The 26,052-nt window shown below is 30.9% G+C and overlaps 1 protein-coding gene across 1 annotated transcript in view; it reads right to left on the reverse strand.

Annotated features, from left to right (window-relative positions):
- Nucleotides 1–25,806, reverse strand: part of LOC135950432 (uncharacterized) — a 375,778-nt gene extending 349,972 nt beyond the window's left edge. Inside the window, exon 1 of the mRNA XM_065499975.1 lies at nt 24,891–25,806. Within this exon, the coding sequence (XP_065356047.1) occupies nt 24,891–25,806 (916 nt within the window). The remainder of the gene's footprint in view (nt 1–24,890) is intronic.
- Between the last annotated feature and the right edge of the window lie 246 nt (nt 25,807–26,052).

The following is a 26,052-nucleotide window of genomic DNA, read 5'->3' on the forward strand; positions in this document are numbered from 1 at the left end:
AAACTAGATCAGAACTAGAACAGAACTAGAACAGAACTAGAACAGAACTAGAACAGAACTAGAACAGAACTAGAACAGAACTAGAACAGAACTAGAACAGAACTAGAACAGAACTAGAACAGAACTAGAACAGAACTAGAACAGAACTAGAACAGAACTAGAACAGAACTAGAACAGAACTAGAACAGAACTAGAACAGAACTAGAACAGAACTAGAACAGAACTAGAACAGAACTAGAACAGAACTAGAACAGAACTAGAACAGAACTAGAACAGAACTAGAACAGAACTAGAACAGAACTAGAACAGAACTAGAACAGAACTAGAACAGAACTAGAACAGAACTAGAACAGAACTAGAACAGAACTAGAACAGAACTAGAACAGAACTAGAACAGAACTAGAACAGAACTAGAACAGAACTAGAACAGAAGTAGAACTAGAACTATCAGAGACACTTTCTTCTTTTTCTCAAAAAAAAGAAAATGGATGAAGTACATTTTCTAACTAACAAAAAAGTACCTTTACATTTTTACTAGATAAAAACCCATATAAACAAATACAAACAAAGGAAAACACTCAGTACTAAAGACAGCTTTTTTTAGCTTTTATATGTAGTGACTCCAGAGTATATTTGTTTCTGATTTATTATGCTCTATATGGATGTTTGTATCAAAATAAAACCAACAAAAGTACTTTCTGTGTGATCTGGCTGCAGAAAAATAAAAACAAACAGAAAGAGGGAAGAAAAACAAATATGAATATAAAACGCCAAGGAGGAGCGGTCGGGCAGCATATTGGTTTATAAATATTATATGAGGATTTATAACTGAATGTTCAATATGTATTTTTATAAAGCGTGCGAATATATTGTATGAGTTTGTGTGGTATCTGTGTATATTTTTTATATTTGTAAGTATAAAAAAGAAAATCCTTCTATTGCTTTTTATGCAATACATATATATTTTATCACTTTATTTTTTGCGTTTGTTTTCTTACTGGTCGTCTGAGTCGTTATTTTTGAAACAATATTCGCTGGTTGTTTATTTTATTTTATTGTATTTTTTTTTTTGTTCTTTATGTTTTTCAATGATGCCGAAATAATCATGTTTTATTAGTCTCAGGGTGTTTAGATCGGTTCAAACCAAAGGGATTCCTTCAAGAAACTAAGAAAAGGAACAGAGTAACTTTTATACAGACGTATGAGTAGCAAACATATTTTTTTAAGCAGTTTGTGTGTGTTTTTAGCTGTTTTCTGATAAAAAGAATCGCAATTCATAAAATTTTGGTTTAGTTCGATTTTTTGTGGTCTGCTCGCTCATACGTTTATTTGTTTATGATTCATTTCGTTCATAAATTATTCATTAAACTTGTTACATCCTCTTTTATTTCCATTTTAGTTTTATTTCGTTTAGTATTTCAGTTTAGTTGAATATATTTAGTTATTTATTTTATCTTTTTTATACAAGTAAGGGTATCTACATATTTGTTATGTCTGTATTTAATGTTTGCTTAATAAGGTGGTCCTTATTTTTGTACATTTTCGATGGTCCTAAGATCAGAACTGTTCTCCGTCATCTAGTTAAATCAGATAATAAGCTCACAAATTTTCTGAAATACATTTCGTAGCCTATTTCCTAAAATTTCAGATTTCATGTAGTTAATGCTAATGAAACAACGTAAAAATTGCGGCCCTTTTCACAAGTTCCAATTTTGGATGCGTATAACTTTTTATAGGGACGAGATAAGTTTTAGCAAGTTTTTTCTATTTTATTTAGAATTTTATCCCCAATACAGCTGATAAATTTCGACCCTCCGTTGGCTCGCCATATCTAAAAAAGATCGAGCTAAATTTAAAAAAAAAAAAATAAATCAATAAACCTGAATATCTCATCAACTAATAGAGATGACCTCCAGGTAAGCGTAGTTTTTGTAGATCTTCTCAAGGACTATTTATATTTAAAATTAAAGCTAATTCGAATCATAAATGGATTTTTGACGATTTTTTTCAAAAAATTTAGACCCGAGGTGACCCATTTTGAGGGGCTACCCACTGGTTCCCAATAGCGCTAGGAAGCTAAACAAACACAAATCAACTCGAAAACACCTCAGCTCCAACCATGTGAATATCTAACAGTTCCCGAGACACCGAATTATTTAAAAAAAAAACGTTTCTAAACCACTGTGCTATGTCCGTCAGTTTGTCTGTCTTGAAAGGAAAAATAATTTTTGTCATGAATTTTTTTTTTTAAAAATTTTATTTTTGTTAACGTGTTATGTGTTAAAGTAGCTTCATTTTGGAAAGTAGAAAAACACCTTATTGTTCTTTATAAAAATTGCCGACGTTGGAACAATGACATTGAAAAATCAAAATTCTTACATACCTCACTGATGTACAAGCTCTTCAGAGCTTTCTTTCTTGAGGGATCACAACATCTCACTAAAGAATTAGCGCGGTCTGCAAAGTAATTTTATCAGAAACATATTTTTGTTTCTAGTCTGGTTTTAAACGTCGCACAGTGGTCCCGAAAAAAACCGGAAATAAATCTGTAACTTCTAAACCTTTCCGTTCGATTTGAATGAAATTTTACAACTCTGCGATTTGTTAAGTTTAACCTAATTAATTTTCCACGTAAGAAACATAAGGTAGACATGTTATATATCAATGGATAGGGGATTTTGTCTATTTTTTAAAAATATACTATATAACTTTTGACAATTAAAAAGTTCATGGAATACATTTTTGAAAAATAATAAAAAATTACTTTTTTTAAAGTTTTTTTAAAGATACAAATTTTTCAAATTGAAATTAAATTTTTATTTATGAATATTTTTTAATGAAATTTTAAATTTATATAGATTTTTCTATTGAAAATGGAAACATAGAAATAAATTTTGAAATTTGTAATCAAGAATCAGGCAATTCCCAAAAAATTTTGGAAAAATCCCAAAAATGGGATTTTTTAGTTTTTAGGCTATAATATCCATACCAGGGGTTATCGGAACCTTTTACAAAATAATGAAGAACATATCGGGCCATCTAAAATGGGTTAGTATATTTTGATATTGAATATGTGATTTGCTCTAAAGTTGAATTTTTTATGCGTTTTTTGGATGGACCTGGTCCCCTAAGTATCAAAAATTTTCAAATTTGTTTTCATTTAAGATATTTAATGTAAAGTTAGCTTTTCAAAAAGTATAAATTCCTAATACACTTTCCTAGAAATTTTTCAGATAACTTAAGAAGCAAAAAAGTACTTTTTCCCAAAAAACTGGCGAAAAATTTACTTTTTAAAATTTTTTTAATTCAAATGCATATAACCTTAAAGTCAGTTACGATTTTTAAACCGTTCTTTCCTTGTTTGACATATTCATTTGTTCTTAGTCCAATAAAAGAAAAATGGAGAAAATCGTGAACTATTTTGGACCTGCTGTTATCAAAAAAACTGGAATATCTCCTAAGTTATAAGAGATAATTGATAGGGCTCTACGAAAAAATCAGGTCACAAACTTAAACTTGACATTACTTCTTCTTTGCGCTTTTCGAATATCACTCAAAACTGACTAAGGGCGTGGGTGCCTCGTCCAATTGCTATTTTTTTCGTACGGTACAGAACGCTCCCTCTGGGATACGCTTCACTTTGGCACAGATTATCCGATATTGGCTTGATTCGTCTTGGCTCGGAAACCATATGTTGCCCGAAAGACTGGAAAAAGTCACAGCTAACCATGGCCAATAATTTGAATAAATTTATATTGTACAAATGTTTAAAAATAGAAGCTAAAAAATTGGATTTTTGTACCCTACACCTACACAGAGTATTATGCGTTTGCGCAGATGTTTTTAACGCTCAAAAATATTAGTCTAATACCCACCTTAAAGTATACCGATCGACATACATGGGCATACTGCATTACTTTTTTACTGCAGTAATCAGTATTCAGTAAATTTGTCTGATTACTGAGAAACAAATTCAGTAATCAGTAAAATTTACTGAATACTGAAAATCAATTCATATCAATAATCAGTAAGTAAGATTGCAGTATCTTGAGATTTTCACAAAAAATTAAAAAAAAACTTCAATTGAAGTTAATTTTAAGTACTTAGTAAGTAATGGCACTTCAAAGAGCCCATCTATGGTACTTACCTTTTTTTAGTATCTGATAAAATCGTCCGGACACTGCATTCTTATCAGTTACTGATTACTGAATACTGAAATTTTTTTTCAGTAATCAGTAAAATTTACTGCATACTGAATTTTTTTCCAGTAATCAGTAAAAATAAATATATACTGAAAAAGTACTGGTACTGCAAAGTGCCCATCTATGCCGATCGACTTGTAATCACTTTCTGACTCGACTAAACGATGTCCGTCCGTCCGTCTGGCTGCGCAAAGTACAGGTCGCAATTTTGAAGATATTTCGATGAAATTTGGTACATATGATTTTTTCGGCTTAAGGACCAAACCTATTGAAACTGGCTGAAATCGGTCCATTATTTCACCTAGCCCCCATACAAATGTCCTTCCGAAATTGGACTTTATCGGTCATAAATGTTTAATTTATATATGTATCTCCACAAATTCCGCTCCAAATAAGTTTTATATACACAAAATTCATGTCACCAAATTTTGTTACGATCGGTCCATAATTAGTCATAGCTCCCATATAGACACGCTTCCGAAAATCACTTAAATGTGCATAAATATCTTAAAAATGTTGGTATACTCACAAAATTCAACATAGTAATCTTTCATGTAGACATAAATCACACGACCTAATTTCATGGTGATCGGTCCATAATTGGCCATAGTTCCTATATAAGGCCCACTTCCGAAAATCACTCAAAAATATAAATTATTGAAATTTTAAAAGAAAAATGTTTTTGCTCTTTTACTTAGTGCAGGGTTGTTTTAAAATAAATTTGTTAAATTTTTTCCAAAACATTATGCGAATTTGTTAAAATTTTCAGCAGAACAATTTTAGTCCTTGAGTATAGTAAAAATGTAGAAAGTTCATAAAAATGTCCGCCCTATTGCACAACATTTTTCCCTTTCATCTGTTATAGTTTATCAATTTTATTTTTTTTTCACAAATTTAGCAAAATATTTTTCTCTTTGTAAAACAAACATATATAGGTCATGCTTTAACTTTTCATGATTTCTATAGTAACAAACAGTGATTCATTTAAGGTAAATCTGATAACTGAAATAAAACTATGATGGAACTGCAACTGAACAGGAACCAAATCAAAGTATGAACTATACATTTCAATACTCTTAACCTGTAAATCACTGTTCTAAAATTATGTAGCTCCTCATACAACACTCTTCTGTGCCAGTAGTGGTGGCCCCTTCTGTTGGTTTTATATTTTCGTTACAAGTTCATTTGACTCCAATTTGCATAACCGAATATAAATATGTATCTATGTATGTAAAAAATTTATTATTTTTATCATTCTCCAACGTGCATGTATTCGTATTCTTATGTATGTGCAGCAATCTCTTGCAGAATTCCTATATGAATTCATGCATACCATCTGACAGATTACAAATGTTCATTTAAATTTCTTTTCAAAATAAATTTATTTATAAAAATATCGAAAATATGCAAACAACCATACAAAAAAAACGATAGAGCAATAACAAACAGGAACAGGAAATATGTATTCCTTGCTTCAACTCAATTTACCATAAATTAAAATAAACTGTATATTTGTCTGTAAAAACAGGTAGTTGAAAAGATAAAAATAAACTGTGCTGCTGCTTTTGTCCTGCAGCAGCTGTTTTAGTTGAGTTACTTGTCTTTTTTATTTCGTTTCATTTAAATTTAAAGTCAAACCATTGCTTTTTCCGTTGTATTTCTTTGAAATTTAAAATTTATAATTTTTTTTTCCTTTACTCGATTTAATTTTTCGTTTCATATTAAAAAGTTTTTTGCGCAAAAAACACAAACGTTTTTGATGGAGGGTGTAGCACACCAGAAGAGTAGTACTTCATCTGTGCTGTCAGTACAGCAGAAATAAAAATAGCTGCAGGGAGTTAAGTTAGCGGAGGTGACATTTATGGATCACTATGTAGCGAGATTTTATTTAAATAAGGAATTTATAGCGAAAAATGGTTCAATGGTTTTGAGTAATCATTTCCATGCAACAGAACCATAGAATCTTTAAGGTGCAAGTACAATTTACTAAAGATTGAATAGAAATAAATGTAAGTCAATAACTCATAAAAATACTACCAATTTTATTAAAAAATTAATAAATATGTAAATACCAGCCATATTTAAAGATCTTTACTAATAAAAATTGCTCGCTTTTTTTCTTTGAGCGTCATTTTTACATCTGTTCTAGTTCTGTTCTAGTTCTGTTCTAGTTCTGTTCTAGTTCTGTTCTAGTTCTGTTCTAGTTCTGTTCTAGTTCTGTTCTAGTTCTGTTCTAGTTCTGTTCTAGTTCTGTTCTAGTTCTGTTCTAGTTCTGTTCTAGTTCTGTTCTAGTTCTGTTCTAGTTCTGTTCTAGTTCTGTTCTAGTTCTGTTCTAGTTCTGTTCTAGTTCTGTTCTAGTTCTGTTCTAGTTCTGTTCTAGTTCTGTTCTAGTTCTGTTCTAGTTCTGTTCTAGTTCTGTTCTAGTTCTGTTCTAGTTCTGTTCTAGTTCTGTTCTAGTTCTGTTCTAGTTCTGTTCTAGTTCTGTTCTAGTTCTGTTCTAGTTCTGTTCTAGTTCTGTTCTAGTTCTGTTCTAGTTCTGTTCTAGTTCTGTTCTAGTTCTGTTCTAGTTCTGTTCTAGTTCTGTTCTAGTTCTGTTCTAGTTCTGTTCTAGTTCTGTTCTAGTTCTGTTCTAGTTCTGTTCTAGTTCTGTTCTAGTTCTGTTCTAGTTCTGTTCTAGTTCTGTTCTAGTTCTGTTCTAGTTCTGTTCTAGTTCTGTTCTAGTTCTGTTCTAGTTCTGTTCTAGTTCTGTTCTAGTTCTGTTCTAGTTCTGTTCTAGTTCTGTTCTAGTTCTGTTCTAGTTCTGTTCTAGTTCTGTTCTAGTTCTGTTCTAGTTCTGTTCTAGTTCTGTTCTAGTTCTGTTCTAGTTCTGTTCTAGTTCTGTTCTAGTTCTGTTCTAGTTCTGTTCTAGTTCTGTTCTAGTTCTGTTCTAGTTCTGTTCTAGTTCTGTTCTAGTTCTGTTCTAGTTCTGTTCTAGTTCTGTTCTAGTTCTGTTCTAGTTCTGTTCTAGTTCTGTTCTAGTTCTGTTCTAGTTCTGTTCTAGTTCTGTTCTAGTTCTGTTCTAGTTCTGTTCTAGTTCTGTTCTAGTTCTGTTCTAGTTCTGTTCTAGTTCTGTTCTAGTTCTGTTCTAGTTCTGTTCTAGTTCTGTTCTAGTTCTGTTCTAGTTCTGTTCTAGTTCTGTTCTAGTTCTGTTCTAGTTCTGTTCTAGTTCTGTTCTAGTTCTGTTCTAGTTCTGTTCTAGTTCTGTTCTAGTTCTGTTCTAGTTCTGTTCTAGTTCTGTTCTAGTTCTGTTCTAGTTCTGTTCTAGTTCTGTTCTAGTTCTGTTCTAGTTCTGTTCTAGTTCTGTTCTAGTTCTGTTCTAGTTCTGTTCTAGTTCTGTTCTAGTTCTGTTCTAGTTCTGTTCTAGTTCTGTTCTAGTTCTGTTCTAGTTCTGTTCTAGTTCTGTTCTAGTTCTGTTCTAGTTCTGTTCTAGTTCTGTTCTAGTTCTGTTCTAGTTCTGTTCTAGTTCTGTTCTAGTTCTGTTCTAGTTCTGTTCTAGTTCTGTTCTAGTTCTGTTCTAGTTCTGTTCTAGTTCTGTTCTAGTTCTGTTCTTATGGTATTTCCTACTGCTTATTGTAGAGTGTTCTTGAAAAGGTCGCAGAACTTTCACGCTGCTTCTACTTATTTAGTGGCGTTTAAAAGCAGTCACTTAAATATCTGTTGTTTTTTAAGAAAAAACAAAAGAAAAAACTACAAAAAACTTTAGAATGATTTTGCCATAAAATAATATGTTTTGTTCGTGATGTTCTTGTTTTTGAAAATTTGTTGTCGTTTTATAAAGTTATTGTAGGCACACAACTGCAAATACATTCATATTTTTCACATCTAACAACTTTTGCTGCTGAAGAGGCTTGTTTAATATCAATTGTTTTACAGTGTAAGTTGGTGTGTAGTTTGTGTGTGTATGCGTGTTTGTGGCAGTGTTGAGTGCTGTTGCATGAAGCTGTTTCTCTTAACAACACAAGACTAAAACAATAACGAAAGAAATAAAATGAAATAAAAAAAGGAAGCAAAGTAAGGAAGGGAAAAAGAAAGTGCAGGGCAAAAAAACAAAACTTTATTGAATAGTATTTCTATAAACAAATCAAATTTGTAAGTTTTCCTTTTTGCCATTATATAAATAAATGAGTTTCTTGAACTTTTTTCCATCTTTTTTTTTCATATTTTGCCTCTGCTCTCTGGAGCTCTTTCTTTTTATTTTTTTGTAATGAACGGAAAAAGAAATTAAAAAAAAAACAGTTGCTTACAAATGGCTGAAACTAAAGATGAAAAAGAGAGAGAGGGAAAAAGAGAAGAACTTATTGTCTTAATTGCAATTTTTTTCGTTCCAAACATTTATTCATTCAAAGGGGCAATTTATACAAAAGTTATCTACTGGAGAAAATTGTTTTTTAAGTTCTAGGTTTTTCGTTTTTTTTTGTTTTTGCTTCTCAGACTAATATATTGTTTTGAAACACCGCAGGCTACTATGTATTTATTTGCTAGACAACCTTGTATTTATTATTTATTTTTTTAACAAAAATTTTAATATAAACATTTATCAAGAAAGAAACTGTAAATTATATCTGTTAATTGTATTTTAAGGAATTTTAAACAAAACTGCTCTATTCATAACTGTACAGCCTGGAGGTTTGTTTGAACGTGACATATTTTTGAAGCGGTCCATTATGTAAAGTAAGAGAATGGAGAATTGTGTTTAAGGCAGGACAATTAGTTGTATTTTAATAGAGCAGGCTTTTCAAAATTTGTTCAAATTTTTATGAACAAAATTGTAGCTGCCCTATTCGGTCTCTCATGAGTAATTTTTACATCGCTGTGATGTTGCTGTGATATTGAAATTAGTTGCTGGGGATGCCCGTTTTAATATATGTCGTATTTCAATTTGTAAAACAAGTATAGAAGATTTAAGTTCATTTAAAACGGAACACAAATCTGCCACATTTACTTCCAATGTAAACAGTTTTGTCAATTTCAAGGACAATCTTAAAATATAGCTTGTAAAACTACCCAAAACTTAATTAACCAATTTAAAATAAGAAACAACAGAATATTTTTTATACTTTTTCTCATCAAATAACTTTCGATTTAGTTTCTCTTCCTAGCTTAAACTATAAGCAAAATATTTTTATCAGTTTACTCTCAACAAATTGAAATTCATTGAAAAAAAAAACATAATAAAAAACAACACAAAACTAATAAAATGAGACGAACCAAAAAGGAAACTCTAGTAACATTAAATTATCTTTAAAATATACTATAAATATAAAGTAACAATATTAAAAAAAAGAAACTTGTTCAACACTAGAAGCTATAAATACATACAGTTTCTACAAAAATTAATTAAAATTTTATAAAGTGTAAAACAACAAGTAATCAATTTTTACAAAAGTTATAAAATTAACAAAATATATTTTATATACAAAATATATATTTCTACCTACTACTTTGTTTTTAATACAAATTTATGAAAAACAACTCAACTAACTGGAAAAAAAACTTTATTTTGTGAACAAAAGCAAAAAAAAAAAACAAATTGATGTCAGAAAAATAACATCAATATCCAAACCCATTATTGAGATCGATAAGAATAAAATGTATTGATAAATTATGATTTATTTTTGCGTAACATTATTTTCAGGAAAAATAAGCAGAAACTGCAAAAATATACCAAAACAAATAAATAAATCAACAAAAAAGTATCAAAAAAAAAAAACATACAAAATAAAAATTACAGTAAAAAGGGAATGTATGGAAATATGATGAATATAAAGAGCAACCCAAAGTAACGCAAGATTTGAATTAACTAAAAGCACAGTTTTTTTTTAATGTAATCAAGTTTGGTTTATTATAAAAAGTAAGAAAAAATAAATCAAAACATAAAAAAACCACCCCATTCCAAAGTTTTCTGTGAAGTGGGGTGGTTTACTAACCACCGTGGCGGTTGACATTAAAAATAACTATGATAAACATTTTAGTTTTGTATAAATTTTTTGGAAATCGAATATTTTTGACTAAATTTTCTGACCAAACAACCGAAATACCAAAGTAACACTGAATTCGACGAACAATAAACACTCTGTGCTGGCAAAGTTTTGCAAAAAATCATAAACGATGCACAGTGGTATGAGAATAAAAAAAGAGGGAAATAAATCTGTAACTTCTAAACCCTTACGCCGATTTGAATGAAATTTCACATGCGCAAAGAGGAAGAGGAACTTGGACCTCATGACACCACCAGGAGCGGGACCAGGGGTTCCCAAAGTTGGACACCTCGGGTATGTTGAATTTTTAAAATGATCCTAATTCTTCGTTTGTGTTCCGATTTAAACAAAATTACACATACAGAATCTCCTCGTCGAGCACTACCTTGTCGTAGCTATCAATTATCTAGTATATCTTAGGAGATATTCGCATTTGAAAATTTAATTTTCATCATTTTTACCCACCCTACACCAGTTTTTTGGTGACCGCGGTTCCAAATATTCTCTATGTGTAATTTTTTTTAAATCGGAACACAAACGAATAATTAGGATCATTTTAAAAATTGAACATACCCGAGGTGTCCTACTTTGGGAACCCCTGGTGGTGTAGGGTATAAAAATTGTTCCTAATACTTGCAATCCTATTAAAATTTTGATACAAATTTTAGTTTTAGAAACTCAACAAATATGTAATAAATGTGCTGTTTTTCTATAGCGAACGAGTACTTTGAGTGGAAATTTAACATGTGTTTTGTTATTGTAACAAAAACAAAATACATGTAAAACAGTGATGTTCAAAAATAAAAATGAAGATGTATTGGTGAGAGAGCTACCCAGCAAACACAATGTCAAACACTTAAAATAATAACAAAATGAAGAAAGTTTTGATTTAGAATTTATGTCAAATAAAACCAATTTATTAAATGAATGTAATTTAAATTTTAAGGAAATGAAAAAATATACATTGTAAGTCCGAAATTCTCTTAAATTTTGTATTTAGTTTTGACTTTGTTTTATTGAGCTCAATTGTAATTGAAACGCGTGTGTTTGCTATGCTTCGACCAACAACAATGCCTAATAATTTTCTGAAAAAAATGACGATAGTCCGCCACATGTGTTTTCTTCGCATGCTCAGCGATGAATGAACAAAAGTCTTTAAAAGAGAATAACAAATGTGTGTAAATTTTTCAAACAATTGTTGTATGGCGTGAACATCGCTGATGTAAAACGTCCACTCAAAACGCTCATTTGCTATAGAAAAACAGCACAAAAATCTTTTTTTATTAACAAAACTCAATGAAATTTTCAAACTCTTTTTAATTTGTCATTCTAAATAACAAAGCGTAAAAAACCTTGTCAAAAGGTCAAAGGGAATCCCGCAATTCCTAAGAATTGGAGCGAAAATCCCAAAAATGGTATTTATTTTAAATTTTGCCATAGGGTTCACATTTCCATCGGAGCTGGGAAATACTTTGGGGTTAAATAGGGAACACATCAAGGTTTCCAATTTAGCTTTCCGTTATCTGATCCCAGTTTTGGAATTTTAGAACATGTGGTCCAAATTTGAAATTTTGATGAAAAATAGATCAAATACCAAATGGGCATAGGGGCGACATATTCTAAAAATAGGACATGTTTTTTATACCAAAATGTTCTCCATAAAGATACCTTACAGAAAAATATAAAATTGTTATATGTTCTTAAAGAAAGTTTTTTTTAATAAAAAAAGTGTTAAGTCACCTTTTCGGCCAAAAAACAGCAAAAATCTAATATTTTTTTGATTTTTAAATTGCAATCGTTTTTTGATAATTGATATTGATCAGAAATCTTTTGTATATTATAGGTAATTTAGTTGTCTAACTAACAAAAAAAAATTCGAGTGCATTCGGTCCAAAAATACGCCCTATATTTTTAAAAAAGCGGACAAAGGTATGGCAAAATTTTAAAATTTAAATTTTTAAATGCCTATAACTAGGAAATTTTAAGAGATATATAGTCCATACAAGCATGTTTTTTAAGACCTATCCGAGCGCTTTTCAAAAAAATCTTTGAAATCGGTACCCTATTTTAAGCCCCCATAGCGCCGCCCCTGGAGCATACATAAGTCCCATTTTAATAACTTAAACTCGAATACTCCTTGACTACGCCCACGACAATAGTTATTCCGATCGGATCAGACGAGCACTTTTCAAAAATATAAAAATCTTTGAAATCGGTACCCTATTTTTAGCCGATCGTCAAATTTTATTCCGATCGGATCAGCCGTTTAGAAATGCCAGGTTTATTTCCAAAAAATTTCGATTCTGCCCCACTGTGTGATGTTTGAATACTATAAAAGAATATCACTTTTGAACCGAATCATTACTTGTGGTGAAAATCCATTACGATAACCCGAAGCGTAAGACATCGTGAAGCCCGACCAACCAGCCGAATCGATGCCAAAGCCAAATAACTATGACGCTTAGGTAATGCTGTAGATTTGGTGGGAGCAAGTGGGTCCTATCTATTATGAGCTGCTGAAATCTTACTAGACCATCACATGGAACACAACTGATTCGTTTAAAACGAGCCTAGATCGAAAAAGGACCAAAATATTAATTATGACCAAATGTTTAACGTGGTTTCAGTAACTCTACTTTAAACAATTTTAAAAACTGTAACAAATCTAAATATCAACACAAAATTTTAAATTTCACTTTTAATATTTTTTCTATTTTACTTTATTTTTTTTTATTTCTCACACAAACAAAAAGTAGATAAAATTTAATAAAATATATAGAATTTTTCATTTTCACATTTCACACAAAAAATTGGATAAAAAAAGCTGACTGGCATGACAAAATTTAATCTTCCAAAAAAAGCTGTTTGTAAAAAAGATTTTTTTCTCTTTGTTTTTCATATATTATTTTTTTTTCTAAAAAATATGTAACAAACAAAAGCCGCAAAAAATAGAAATAAATAAATACAAAAAGTGAAAACCTTTTATTCATAAATAATCCTTCGTTAAGTACAACCCACTTGCCCTTTCATTTTCACACACACACACAAACAATACGTGTGAATATACCTTTTATGTCAGAGTGTTTGTATGTATTTAGAAATGTGTTGGTGTTTAAGTTGATATATGGCTACAATATTCAAAGTATATTGAATATTTAAATATAATATGAAAATATATGTTTTATGCCACCAAACAGTATATTTCCATACAATATTGTTTTGCTAAATATATATTGATGTTAAAACTAAAAGTGTTAAAAATATACAATATTTTTTGTTAAAAAGGTAATAATTTTTAAAAACAAAAACAGCAAAAAACGTGTGTTATTACAACAAAAGCTAGTAGCAGCAACCAACCGTCCAAACAAAAAAGGGTTTAATGTTTGAAATTTATTTTATAGAGTATAAATTTCCCAAAAATATTTTTGAACAAAAAAACAAACATATAAACAAAATAGGGGGAAAAAACTTAGAGAAAAAATGTAAAGCAATAATAAATAAATTTTATAATAAAACAAAACCACACATTTACTAACTACAACACATTTTTATCAGTGACACTGTGCTACAAAGAACCACAATTTTGGCCAACCTTGGCAAGAGTTTAATTCAAAATATTATATTTCTTTTAAAGTTCGCTATATATTCTAGCCGAGAAATGTTAAATTACTAAATTTTATTTTTCTAGTTTCTTCAAATTATTATAAAAATGAAGCCGAGAGAGCTTGAAAGATTTTGCATGTCCGAAATGATGTTTGAACGCTATAAAAGTAAATCATTTTTGCAGCGAATCACTATTTACGATACAAATGGATCTAAGCGTAAGCCCGGCCAGACCATCAAATCGACCCCAGTGCCAAGGATCCATGGCACTAAGTTAATTTTATGTATTTGTTGGGAGCAAAAGGTTTAGCTGAAATCCATCCAGACCGTCACAGGGAACCTATACGCAATCGTAATATTTCATCATGATAACGTTCGTCCACATGTTGCAATACCTGTTAAAACTATTTAGAAATAAGTGCTTGGGAAGTTTTGTCTCAACCGCTTTATAGTCCAAACCACGCCCAGTCACAAACCACGCTTCACTTTGGAACAGATATTGATTTGATTTGTTCCTGGCCTCAAAAGATGAGCAGTTCTTTTGGCTACGTCCGCCGCCTCCAAGCCAAGACCAAGTGGGCGGACGAAGATCAAGATCTTATCGTCGCATAGTGGCGCCAGTAGAACAAGTGAGGTTGCAAAAATCAAAAGTTTCAAAAGCCCCTAAAAAATATTGACTAAATCTATTTTATAGTAAATTGTCCAACGATTTCAAGTATTCCACTCTTATTTAACCAGCTTTTTGGTTCAGAAGATACAGCCCTTCAAAGTTGACTGATTTTCAGTTTTCTGACCATTTTTATGTAATTTGGTCCGCTTTCAGATACAATATGTCGAAAACTATGTAGCGGATCGTCAATATTTTTGATTCTATTGATAGATATATTTATTAGGAAAAGAATAAAACAAAATTGTTTGCTTTGTATTTGTCCAGGTAAATCGATATTTACCAACTATCCATTTTTTCCATACATTTCAACTTTGATGGAAAATAAAAAAAAAACTATCAATTTCTATATCTGCCGTAATCCCTGCCATCCCTGCAGTGGCTGAGTGATGGCGGTAAAACCAGGCGCAGGCGGCAAATTGAGAGTATCGGAAGTGAAAACTAGAAATGGTATTTTGAAGAGGCCAATCCATAAACTTGTGTTACTACCAATGGACTGAAGACCGTAGGTCCTTCAATGGAGCCGGTGTTACGTAATTTTTTATTGCAAACATTCCTTAACAATTCTTAAGGAATAACAATAATAAATAATTCGGTATCTCGGGAACTATTGGAGATATTATTACAAAATTTCACATGGTTAGAGCTGAGGTGTTTTTGAGTTGAAATACATTTGTTCAGCTTCCTAGGGGTAATACGGGCCAGTTTGTGCCCCCTCAAAGTTGGTCACCTCGGGTCTCAAAATTTTTAAAAAAATCCCCGAAAATTCATTTATGATCCGAATGAGCTGAGGAGTAAATAAAAAGCCTTTATTTACTCCTCAGAAGTTCCACAAACCTTGCCCGCTTTGACAAATTTGTACGTTTTTTCATATAATGCGTGCAAAAATCTGTTACACTAAAATTTCTGTTAAGTCAGTATGTGTTTGAATTCAAAATTTACATTTGATATGTTAATAACATTTTGTACGCATTATATGAAAAAATCTACAAAATTGTCAAAGCGGGCAAGGTTTGTGGAACTTCTGAGGAGTAAATAAAGGCTTTTTATATAAGTATTTGATACTGTTGAAAACATTATGACCTGAGGATTGATATTTTAGTAAATTTAAATAATTTTATAAAATTTTGGGACTTCATTTACCTTAAAAACTAAAAAAACTTTCATATGGTGATTTTCCACGAATAAAAATATAAAATTTGATTTAATGTAAAATTTTAACGGTTAAATATATCATAACAAAATTGGGAAATAATTTAGATCCAAATGTCCTTAAATTAATGACATTATAATTTTTGACATTTTTTATTTTCAAATACCGAAATTCCTAAAACGGGGAAAATGTGTTCCAAAAACTGAGTTTTTTTAGAAAAGTGCCTACTGTGACGCTATTTACCTTGTGATAGTAAAACAACTTTCTAAGTATTTAAAACAACATATAGGGTTATACAAATACGGAACTTTTTCGAGGATCGGTGCTTTGCCTTTTTAGAATTTTTTACTGAAACCTAAATATTTTTTTTAAAATTGTCCAAGTTTGGATAGGTCTGGGGGATACTGTGTCCGCTTAAGTGAGCCCAATTTTACTTTACATGCTTTTGCATTAAGTTTTCTTTCCGGAACATATAAAAATTGTATATAGTCCCAAAGAAAATTTGTTTCTACAAAAGAAAAAATATAGGGACTTTTTTAGGAAAAATCGTAAAAAATTAGGCCCATTTTACATGTTCCAACTTTGGCTGCGTGTAACTTTTTACACGGACGAGATAACTGTTATTTTATTTAGAATTTTATTGCCAATATAGCTGATATTTTGAAAAAAAAAATTCGACCCTCCGTAGGGCCGCCATATCTAAAAAACCAAAAAAAATCGAGCAAAATTAAAAACAAAAAAATAAATAAACCTAAATATCTCTTCAATTGAAGGAGGTAACCTACACATGTAAGCGTATTTTTTGTAGATCTTCTCAAGGACTATTTATATTTTAAATTTCAGCTCATTCGGATCATAAATGAATTTTTGGGGATTACCCCTAGGAAGCTGAACAAATCAAACTCAAATCAACTCAAAAACACCTCAGCTCTAACCATGTGAAATTTTGTAATAATATCTCCAATAGTTCACAAGATACCGAATTATTTCCAAAAAAAAAAGTTTCTAAACCACTGTGCGTGCGTCACAAAATGTTCTCGGCTTTTTATGAAAACGGCAAATGTTTTTTCATGCTAATAAGTTATATTAGAATTCTCTTTCATTCATCTTTCTTTTAGGAATAATATTTTGTGTGCTTTATTATGCCAAATTCGCTAAAATTACGAATAAACACTTCAACTTTTAATGTTACTTCCAATTTTTGTCACAAAATTTTGCGATCAATTATTTCGCAAGAAATGGCAATTAAAAGGGAATGTCTTATGCCATTTGGAATTGCATTTAAATCTCACTACAGCGTATAGTATACGTTGAAGGTATCTTATTTGAATAACCAAAAAATTTTCATATTTAAATATGAAAACGTGTACGAATGAAACGTTCATCACGCAGGATTTGCCCATATAACAATTCTATGTTTTTCTGTGCTCTATCTTTACGTAGAAGACTATGGTATAAATAATATGTCCCATTTTTTGATTATTTCGCCCCTACACCCTTCAGAAAGTGACCTATTTTTTTAATCAAAATATAACTTTAGGACACATTTTCTAAAATCCCAAAGCTGGGATCAGAAAACGGAAAGTAGCCTTGGAAACCTTGATGTGTTCCCTATTTATCCCCAAAGTATTTTCCCAGCCCCTATGGAAATGTGCACCCTATGGGCAAAATTGTAAAAAATACAATTTTTTGGATTTTCGCTCCAATTTTTAGGAATTGCAGGATTCTATTTAACCTTTTGACAAGTTTTTTACACTCTGTTATTTAGCATGACAAATTGAAAAAACGTTGAAAATTTCATTGAGTTTTGTTAGTAAATAAAGATTTTATTACATATTAAATATTTATTGAGTTTATAAAACTAAAATTTGTATCAAAATTTTAATAGGATTGCAAATGTTAGAAACAATTTGATTCACATTTATTCCGAACTAGATTTTTTTGTTAAGATAAGTTAATTTTTGGTCTTACCAAAAAATTTCAAGTCAATATCTCAATTAGATTCAAAAATATGTCAGCTTTAAAACTCAGTCCATCAAAAATATTGCAGATTTTTAAATTTTAGTATAAAATGTGACTAAGTCAGAAACACTGACTTCTTTTTTGAATAAAATATTTAGAAAATTTATACACAAAAAATATGAAAAAGTACTACTTGGTAAGGCCGTTGAAATATCTATCATTACATATCCATATTTTCTATATAATGACATAGTAATCCATACATATATCAAAAATAGTCTTAAAATCGTGGTATTCGTGATTTTTTTCTTATATCTTAGTTATTTATGGGACAATTTTCTAGATGTTTAATAGCAACCGGACTATAGCGGATATATTGATGTATGAATAATCTATGTAAGTTATTTGGGGCTACTGAAAGTTGATTTCAACATACATAAGGACATACTCAAATGGCTATATCGACTCCTCTATCTTTAGAGATCCAGAATATATATACTATATGAGTGTTTTCTATTTAATTTATATCTAGAGTAAATTTTGGAAAGTGCAGCAATAAATAGTTTTAATTTTAATTACAGTCATCTTCAAATTAAATAAATTTTTACATGTTTCCTTTTTTATCAACGCGCTCCTTATTAACATTTTAACCCATTACTGGTAATTAATGTTTTTTGCCATAAGTTTAATGTTTTGTGTATTAGTTTAAAATCAAAATAATTGCATTTTTACTTTAATCAAGGTTAGTTTATAAAAAAAGTAAGAAAAAATAAATCAAAACATAAAAAAACATCACATTCCAAAGTTTTTTGTGAAGTGAAGTGGTTAGTATACTAACCACCGTGGCGGTTGCAATTAAAAATAATTATGATAAAAATTTTCGTTTCCTATAATTTTTTTGGAAATTTTCTGACAAAACGAAATAGCAAAGTAACACTGAATTCGATGAACAATAAACACTCTGTGCTTTTTATACCCTACACCACCATAGTGGGGAGGGTATAATGCGTTTGTGCAGATGTTTGTAACGCCCAATAATATTAATCAAAGACCCGCCTTAAAGTATACCGATCGACTTGTAATTATTTTCTGAGACTTAACGATGTCCGTCCGTCCGTCTGGCTGTCTGTCCATGTAAACCTTGTGCGCAAAGTACATGTCGCAATTTTGATGATATTTCGATAAAATTTCATACATATAATTTTTTCGGCACAAGGACCAAGCCTACTGAAATTGGCTGAAATCAGACGATTATTTCACATAGCCGCCATATAAATGTCCTCCCGAAATTGGACTTTATCGGTCATAAATGTTCAATTTATATATGTATCTCCACAAATTCCGCTCCAAATAAGTTTTATATATACGAATTTCATGCCACCAAATTTTATTACGATCGGTCCATAATTAGTCATAGCTCCCATATAGACCCGCTTCCGAAACTCACTTTAACGTGCATAAATCTCTTAAAAATGTTGGTATAAACACAAAATTCAACATAAATAACTTTCATGTAGACATAAATCACACGACCTAATTGCATGGAGATCGGTCCATAACTGATCATAGCTCCCATATAAGGCCCTCTTCCGAAAATCAGTCACGAATATAAATTATTGATATTTTAAAAGAAAAATGTTTTAGAACATTTAATTAGCGTAGGGTATTATATGGTCGGGCTTGACCGACCATAACTTCTTACTTGTTTTTATTGAAACAAGTCTCTTAAAAAAATTGATTTTTACAATATTTTCAAATTAATATATTTATCTAACCAAAGACCCTGACGGCAAAGTTTTGCAAAAAATCATCAACGATAAGTTCAATAAACATAATTGTTTAGCAAAATGCCAATAGATGCCAATAAACTACGTTCTAAAGACTATAGAAAAGGTGGTTAGTAAAGTGACCACTAAACCGCAAAGAGCTAAGAGTGTTATGAAGTACTTAAAGCGACAGTATTCTTTTTTTGTTAAGAGCACTGTGTAATATTCATTTTATTTTCAATTAATTTTTTTTAGAGCAAATGTATGTATTGTACATAAATTTTGTATCGAGTAAATTTATTTAGTTTATAAATATTTAGAAATGTGTTATAAACATGTGAGCTACATTAAATTTTATGTGAAATTTACAAATAACGAAATGGTGAAGAACAGAACTGTTAGGAGAAGAGAATATAGGCCCAACGTAATAACTTTAATGATTAGATTTCTAAAAATAAAATCAGTTTGACCTAATTTGCAGTAGTAATAAGGAGAGATTTCCAAAAAGAACTAATTTCATTAGTTTTGCAGTATTATTGAAATTATTACTGTCAGGAAACATATAAAATATTGTGTAAAACATATGTTTATATCTATTTTAAAATAACACTCCTCTTTTACATTTAAAATATTCATATAATCCCGTAATTAAATCTAAATTGCATTCCTTAAACATGTATTTATCTATTTATACCCACAACTGACACTGCTCTTTTGCCATGATAAACTCCACTCCAAATAACCATTAGTAGTTTTAATAAATCAAATTTAGCAAAACAAACTTTTTCTATATGAATACGAGCTGCAAAATAACGTACCGTACATACGTTATTCCCGGGCATTTTACCAACGGTGTTTATATTTATGCAACAATTTGACACTAGAAATTAAATTTATTTTCAAACAAAGCAACAAAAAAAACTGTTTTTATATAAACGAAATAAAATGAAATGAAGAAACTTTGCCATATGGGAATTTCTCCCCCAATATTCATATTTCATTCTTGGCCACAATCATATTTTTCATGTTCGGATGAACACACTTACATACATAAACAGGCAATGTGATGATCATACATACAACACCGGAAATTCCCACGCAAACATGGTACTCATGAATACATACACACATACTTACTACATATACATATGCATGAATCTATGTATATTTTGTTACCAAAAAAAAACATGACTTTGAAGGTGTGTGTGTGTTTTCGTGGCTACAAAAAGTACTAAACAAACATTGAGTTTGAGTTTGTTGGGAAAAAAAATGAGGAGTTAACCCTATATTTTATTACACCAAATTATACTTGCAGTATGGGGAAAAGTCATACGTACAGGCAAAACTATGTTTCGCTCAAAATGTAAAAAATACGACTGCTGCACAGTAAATAGTTGGTATAGAACAGCTGAAAAATCTGTATTTTATGGGTGAAAAATGGGATTTTTACTGAAAATTAAAGAAGATTTTAATGAATTGAGAGTTATTGCGATCTTGATGAAAGGAACACTTCGAAAGACCCCTTCAAAATCATAAAATAAATGTTTTAACTCTTGAGTTAGAAAACATTTATTTTGATAGATAAAACACTCGCATCCCACAAAGCAAACAAAAATCTCTTAAAGGAATAGACATAAGCTTTCTTTTGAGCAAACAATTTAATGTCTTGAGTTACAAAACATCTACTTTGTTTGATATCCCACTCACCATTAAAAAATATCTATAAGGAAAAGACCTAAACTTTATCTTGAGTAAAACAAACTAAAAAAAGGCCATTTTAAAAAAAAAAATTCATAAAGTTTTTGATTTTGCAAAAAAAGACAATAATTGTATGTTTTGAGTTACAAAAAATATTTATTTTGATAAATATCCAACCCGCATCCCACTAAGCGACCAAAAAGATCTTCAAGGATAAGATCTAAGCTTTCTTTAAAGGGCCCATTTAAAAAAAAAAAATTCAACATTTTTATACCCTACACCACCATAGTGGGGAGGGTATAATGCGTTTGTGCAGATGTTTGTAACGACCAAAAATATTAGTCTAACACCCGATATACCGATCGACTTAGAATAACTTTCTGAGTCGATTAAACGATGTCCGTCCGTCTGGCTGGTCGGCTGTCTGGGTGTCCATGTAAACCTTGTGCGCAGAGTACAGGTCGCAATTTTGAAGATATTTCGATCAAATTTGGTACATATTATTTTTTCGGCCCAAGGACCAAGCCTATTGAATCTGGCTGAAATCGGTCTATTATTTCACCTAGCCCCATACAAATGTCCCTCCGAAATTGGACTTTATCGGTCATAAATGTTTAATTTATATATGTATCTCCACAAATTCCGCTCCAAATAAGTTTTGTATATAAGAAATGCATGTCACCAAATTTTGTTACGATCGGCCCATAATTAGTCATAGCTCCCATATAGACCCGCTTCCGAAAATCACTTTAACGTGCATAAATCGCTTAAAAATGTTGGTATACACACAAAATTCAACATAGTAAACTTTCATGTAGACATAAATCACACGACCTAATTTCATGGTGATCGGTCCATAATTGGTCATAGCCCCCATAAAGGCCCACTTCCAAAAATCACTCAAAAATATAAATTATTTAAATTTTAAAAGAAAAATGTTTTTGCTCTTTACTTAGTGTAGTGTATTATATTCTCGGACTTGACCGACTATACTTTCTTACTTGTTTTTCTCTTCTTGAACGCCGTTTTTGTTTTTAATAACTTGTATGTAATATATGTAATTTATTATCACTTAGTTGCTGAACATAATAGTTTAAACAACAAAGTTTTTTTTGTTTCTAAAATGTCGAATTTAGTGCCAACAAAGCGTTATATGAGGGAAGTTTTGCGAGACGGCGAGACAGCAAATTCAAAATGTGGTTGTCTGATTCATCCAAAAGTAGGTAAATTGGGTACCATACGAATTGATGCCGAAAGTCTATTTTGCATGACCGAAATGAGGCTTGAACGCTATAAAAAAATAAATTGTTTGCACCGCATCATCATTATGAGCTGCTGAAATCTTGTAAGACCATCACATGGAACCTGTACCGAACGTAACTGCTAAGTTTGAAGCGAACATCGAACATCGCCGAAAATCGCGTAGAATAAGCGCCCAGAAATCACATTGAAATATTCCATCATGACCACGCTCCGCCACATGTTGCAATACCTGTTAAAAAGTATTTAGAATTAAGTGGTTGGGAAGTTTTGCCTCACCCGCTTTATAGTCTAGACGTGCCCCGTCTGACTACTATTTGTATCGATCGAATTGCTCTCTTTCGATATTGACTTGAGCAGTTATTTTGGTTTAGAAAACGGTTTAGCTATGGTCAATACTTTGAATAAATTTATATTGGACATATGTTTCAAAATACTATAAAAAAATACACCCAATTGTAGTTTCGGTACAGCTCTATTGTGTGTTTGGCTGAAAAACAAGACGTTAGTGGTTCAACACTAGTCGAATCCATGCATTTTTTTGTTCATATTATATTTAATGTATACGTTTATGTTAAAACGTTTGTTAACTTATGATAAAATAACTCGTACGCACCCAGCAGTTTGAAAAGTGGCAATTGGAAACCTTACACTAGCTATATTACTGCTTGTACAATGTACAACTAACTAGTTTGATGTGGCTGCTAAAGTTGTAGTTAAATGGTTATTATTAGCACTACATTTCGCTATCATATTCAAAAATAAACAATAGACAGATATGTATTCGTCTAAGTTTTTGAAAATAAATTTGAGAAAAAAAAGATCCTCTAAAATATAACACTTCGATGACCATGTGTATACTAAATAAGGCTGTTTGTGTTTTCGTTCTCGCTGATGATGCAGACAATACAAAAATTGAGAATAAACTCACTTGCAATTCGTAATAACAAATAGAGCGCAATACAAATAAGTGCTATTTGGCTTAGTGCTTAAGCATTTGACTAGAAACCGAGAGTTTATGAACACCGCGCTCTATTGAATTTAATAGTGAAATGTTATGCAGAGTGCAAAATTAAGAGTAAACTCACATGCAATTCTTAATAATAAATAGAGAGCAGCACAGTTCAACCCCGCTCTCAGATAAATTTTTTTTTTCTCAAATGCAGTAGAATTAGTACTATTGAATTTAGTAGTAACGTGTTATGCAGAGTGTGTCAATCGGCCACCTGCAATGACATCCCCATGTTATATTCAGCAGTCATTAATATTACGCGTGGATTGAAAATTCACTAGTAGTAGTTCTCAGTATCTAATTACTTCGACGTGGAGGAACTAGTTCAATGAACTGCAGGGCAGCTAGACTTTCAAACACAAAAAAACAATTGTTACAAAGTTATTATACCCCTCGCCTTCGTGAGAAGGGTATATATAAGTTTGTCATTCCGTTTGTAATTTCCACAATATAATTTTCCGACCCCATAAAGTTTATATATTCTGGATCCTTATAGATAGCGGAGTCGATTAAGACATGTCCGTATGTTTGTCTGTTAAATCAATTTTCTGAAGACCCCAGATATCATCGGGATCCAAATCTTCAATAATCGCAAAATCGATCCACAAATGGCTGAGATATGAGGAAAAAAACAGGACGACCTAGATTTTGGACCTATATCTGGATTACTAAGTCTTTAATATGGACAATATGGATATCTAATGATAGATATTTTAAAGACCTTTACAAAGACGTATATAAGACCATAGTAAGTTGGACTTACAATAGGTCAAAATCGGAAAAAATATTTTTTAATATGAAATTTTTTTTTCACCAAAAAAAAATTTAAAAAACAAAAAATATATTTTTTTAAAATTTAAAAAAAAAAATTTCAAATAATTAAAAAAAAAAATTCAAACAAATGAAAAAAACAATTTTGGAAAAAAAGAAATTAAAAAATTTTAAAAAAAAATTCAAATACATAATTCGAAATTTTTTTTTAAAAAAAAATTGAAAAACAACTTTTGTTAGCCTAAAAATATTTAAAATTTGTAATTTGAAGTATAATTTGATGAAGAGTATATAAGATTAGATATAGCCCTCTTACTTGTTTTTTTTTTCTATTTTTGTACATTTGTAAGCGGGACACTTGAATTTTGCCAAATCGCTAACAAATATAACTAGTTCTTCAGTCAAGCAAGAAGTAGTTATCATTTAGCTCCAATATTACTTGCTCGCTCAGTAGGTAAGTAGAGATGTTGTTGGGTTATTAGGGGAACAAGACGTGTTGTAGATGTCAAAAGTACAAAAGAATTTTTCTATAATTTATTTTCCACAATTTTATTAAAATTTCTCACCCATTGTGCACATAGTTACATAGTTAATATGTGTGGTAACAACAAACGTTTATTTGTTTTTATATACATTTACAATTTATTTGTTGTTGGCTGCAGCAACAAAAATAAACAGTACTACACAGCAGAAAGCAAAAGAGCGAGTGAAGTAATAATAACAACAAAACCAGAACTAGAGAGAGATAGAGAATGAGGGAAAAAAAGCAGAAAACTTACCGTTATTGTGGCATATGCTAAGCACCAGTAGAGTCATAAATATCACACCATACAATTCATTGAGAATTCTGAAAGCTGGAGCCCGGCTAGTTAAACTATACCATGTGGAGAATGCTGATGATGATGATGATGACGGCGGCATCGAGCAGGAGTCAGAGTGGTTTAAGGAGTTTGAGGATGCGGATGCTGTTAAATGCTTGCAGTTGTGTAATATGGTAGAAAAAGTGGGGTATGATGGGGAAGCTGCTGCTGCTTTTGGTGTTGAGAGTATGGATGTTGTTGCTGTTGTTGTTATAGAACAAGGGTTTTGTAGTTGATGTTGTGTTGTTGGGGTTTGTGCTTCATTTTCAGTTTGTTCTTGTTTTTGTGCTATTGTTTTTGTTTTTATAACACATTTCCCTAGAGCATATAAATATTTAAGCTGCTGCTGCTGCTGTCCATGTTGCATTTTTTGTTGCTGTTTTAAATGTAATTGAACTTTTTTTCGTTTGTGATCATTATTTGTGGCGTATTTTCTATTAGTTGTTGATGTTATTGTTGTTGTTGTTGTTGCATGTGCTAATTTTGTTGCTGCTAGTGCTGTTTTTATTTGTGTTGTTTGGGGTAATAACAATGTCACTATATTTTTTACTATTAAGCTTATCTTTTTTCTACTACAACTACAATCGCAACAATTACCATCACTACTACATTTACGGCTGCTGTGGCAGCTACTGCGTATACTCTTCCAAATGTGTGTGCAACATGTACATTTACTAAAATATCTTCTTTTGTTGTTATTATAGTTGTAGCTGCTTTTATATTTATTAACGTACGACTGTAATTTGGTTGTTGTCCTTGTATTATTTACATTTAGTTTACATTTGTAAGTTGTAGTTGTTTTGCTGGTTGCTGCTGCCCCTATATTGTCCACCATATTTACAATGCTGTGTAAACACGAGCTACGTCTACGTTTCCTCTTCCGTCTGGAAGTTTTTCGTATTTTTCGTCTTAATGCAGTTGGATATAAACGTGAGCTGCTGCTGGTGGTGTTAGTTTTTTTACAACTGCTACTGGTAAATGTACTAGATTTTTTACTACTACTACTACCACTACCACTGCTACTGTTATTATTGCTATTGCAAATATTTGCTGCTGCTGGACATGTTGTTTGTGTGTTGTT

This window comes from Calliphora vicina, chromosome 2 (assembly GCF_958450345.1).
Source record: "Calliphora vicina chromosome 2, idCalVici1.1, whole genome shotgun sequence".
In the NCBI taxonomy this organism is placed as follows: domain Eukaryota; kingdom Metazoa; phylum Arthropoda; class Insecta; order Diptera; family Calliphoridae; genus Calliphora; species Calliphora vicina.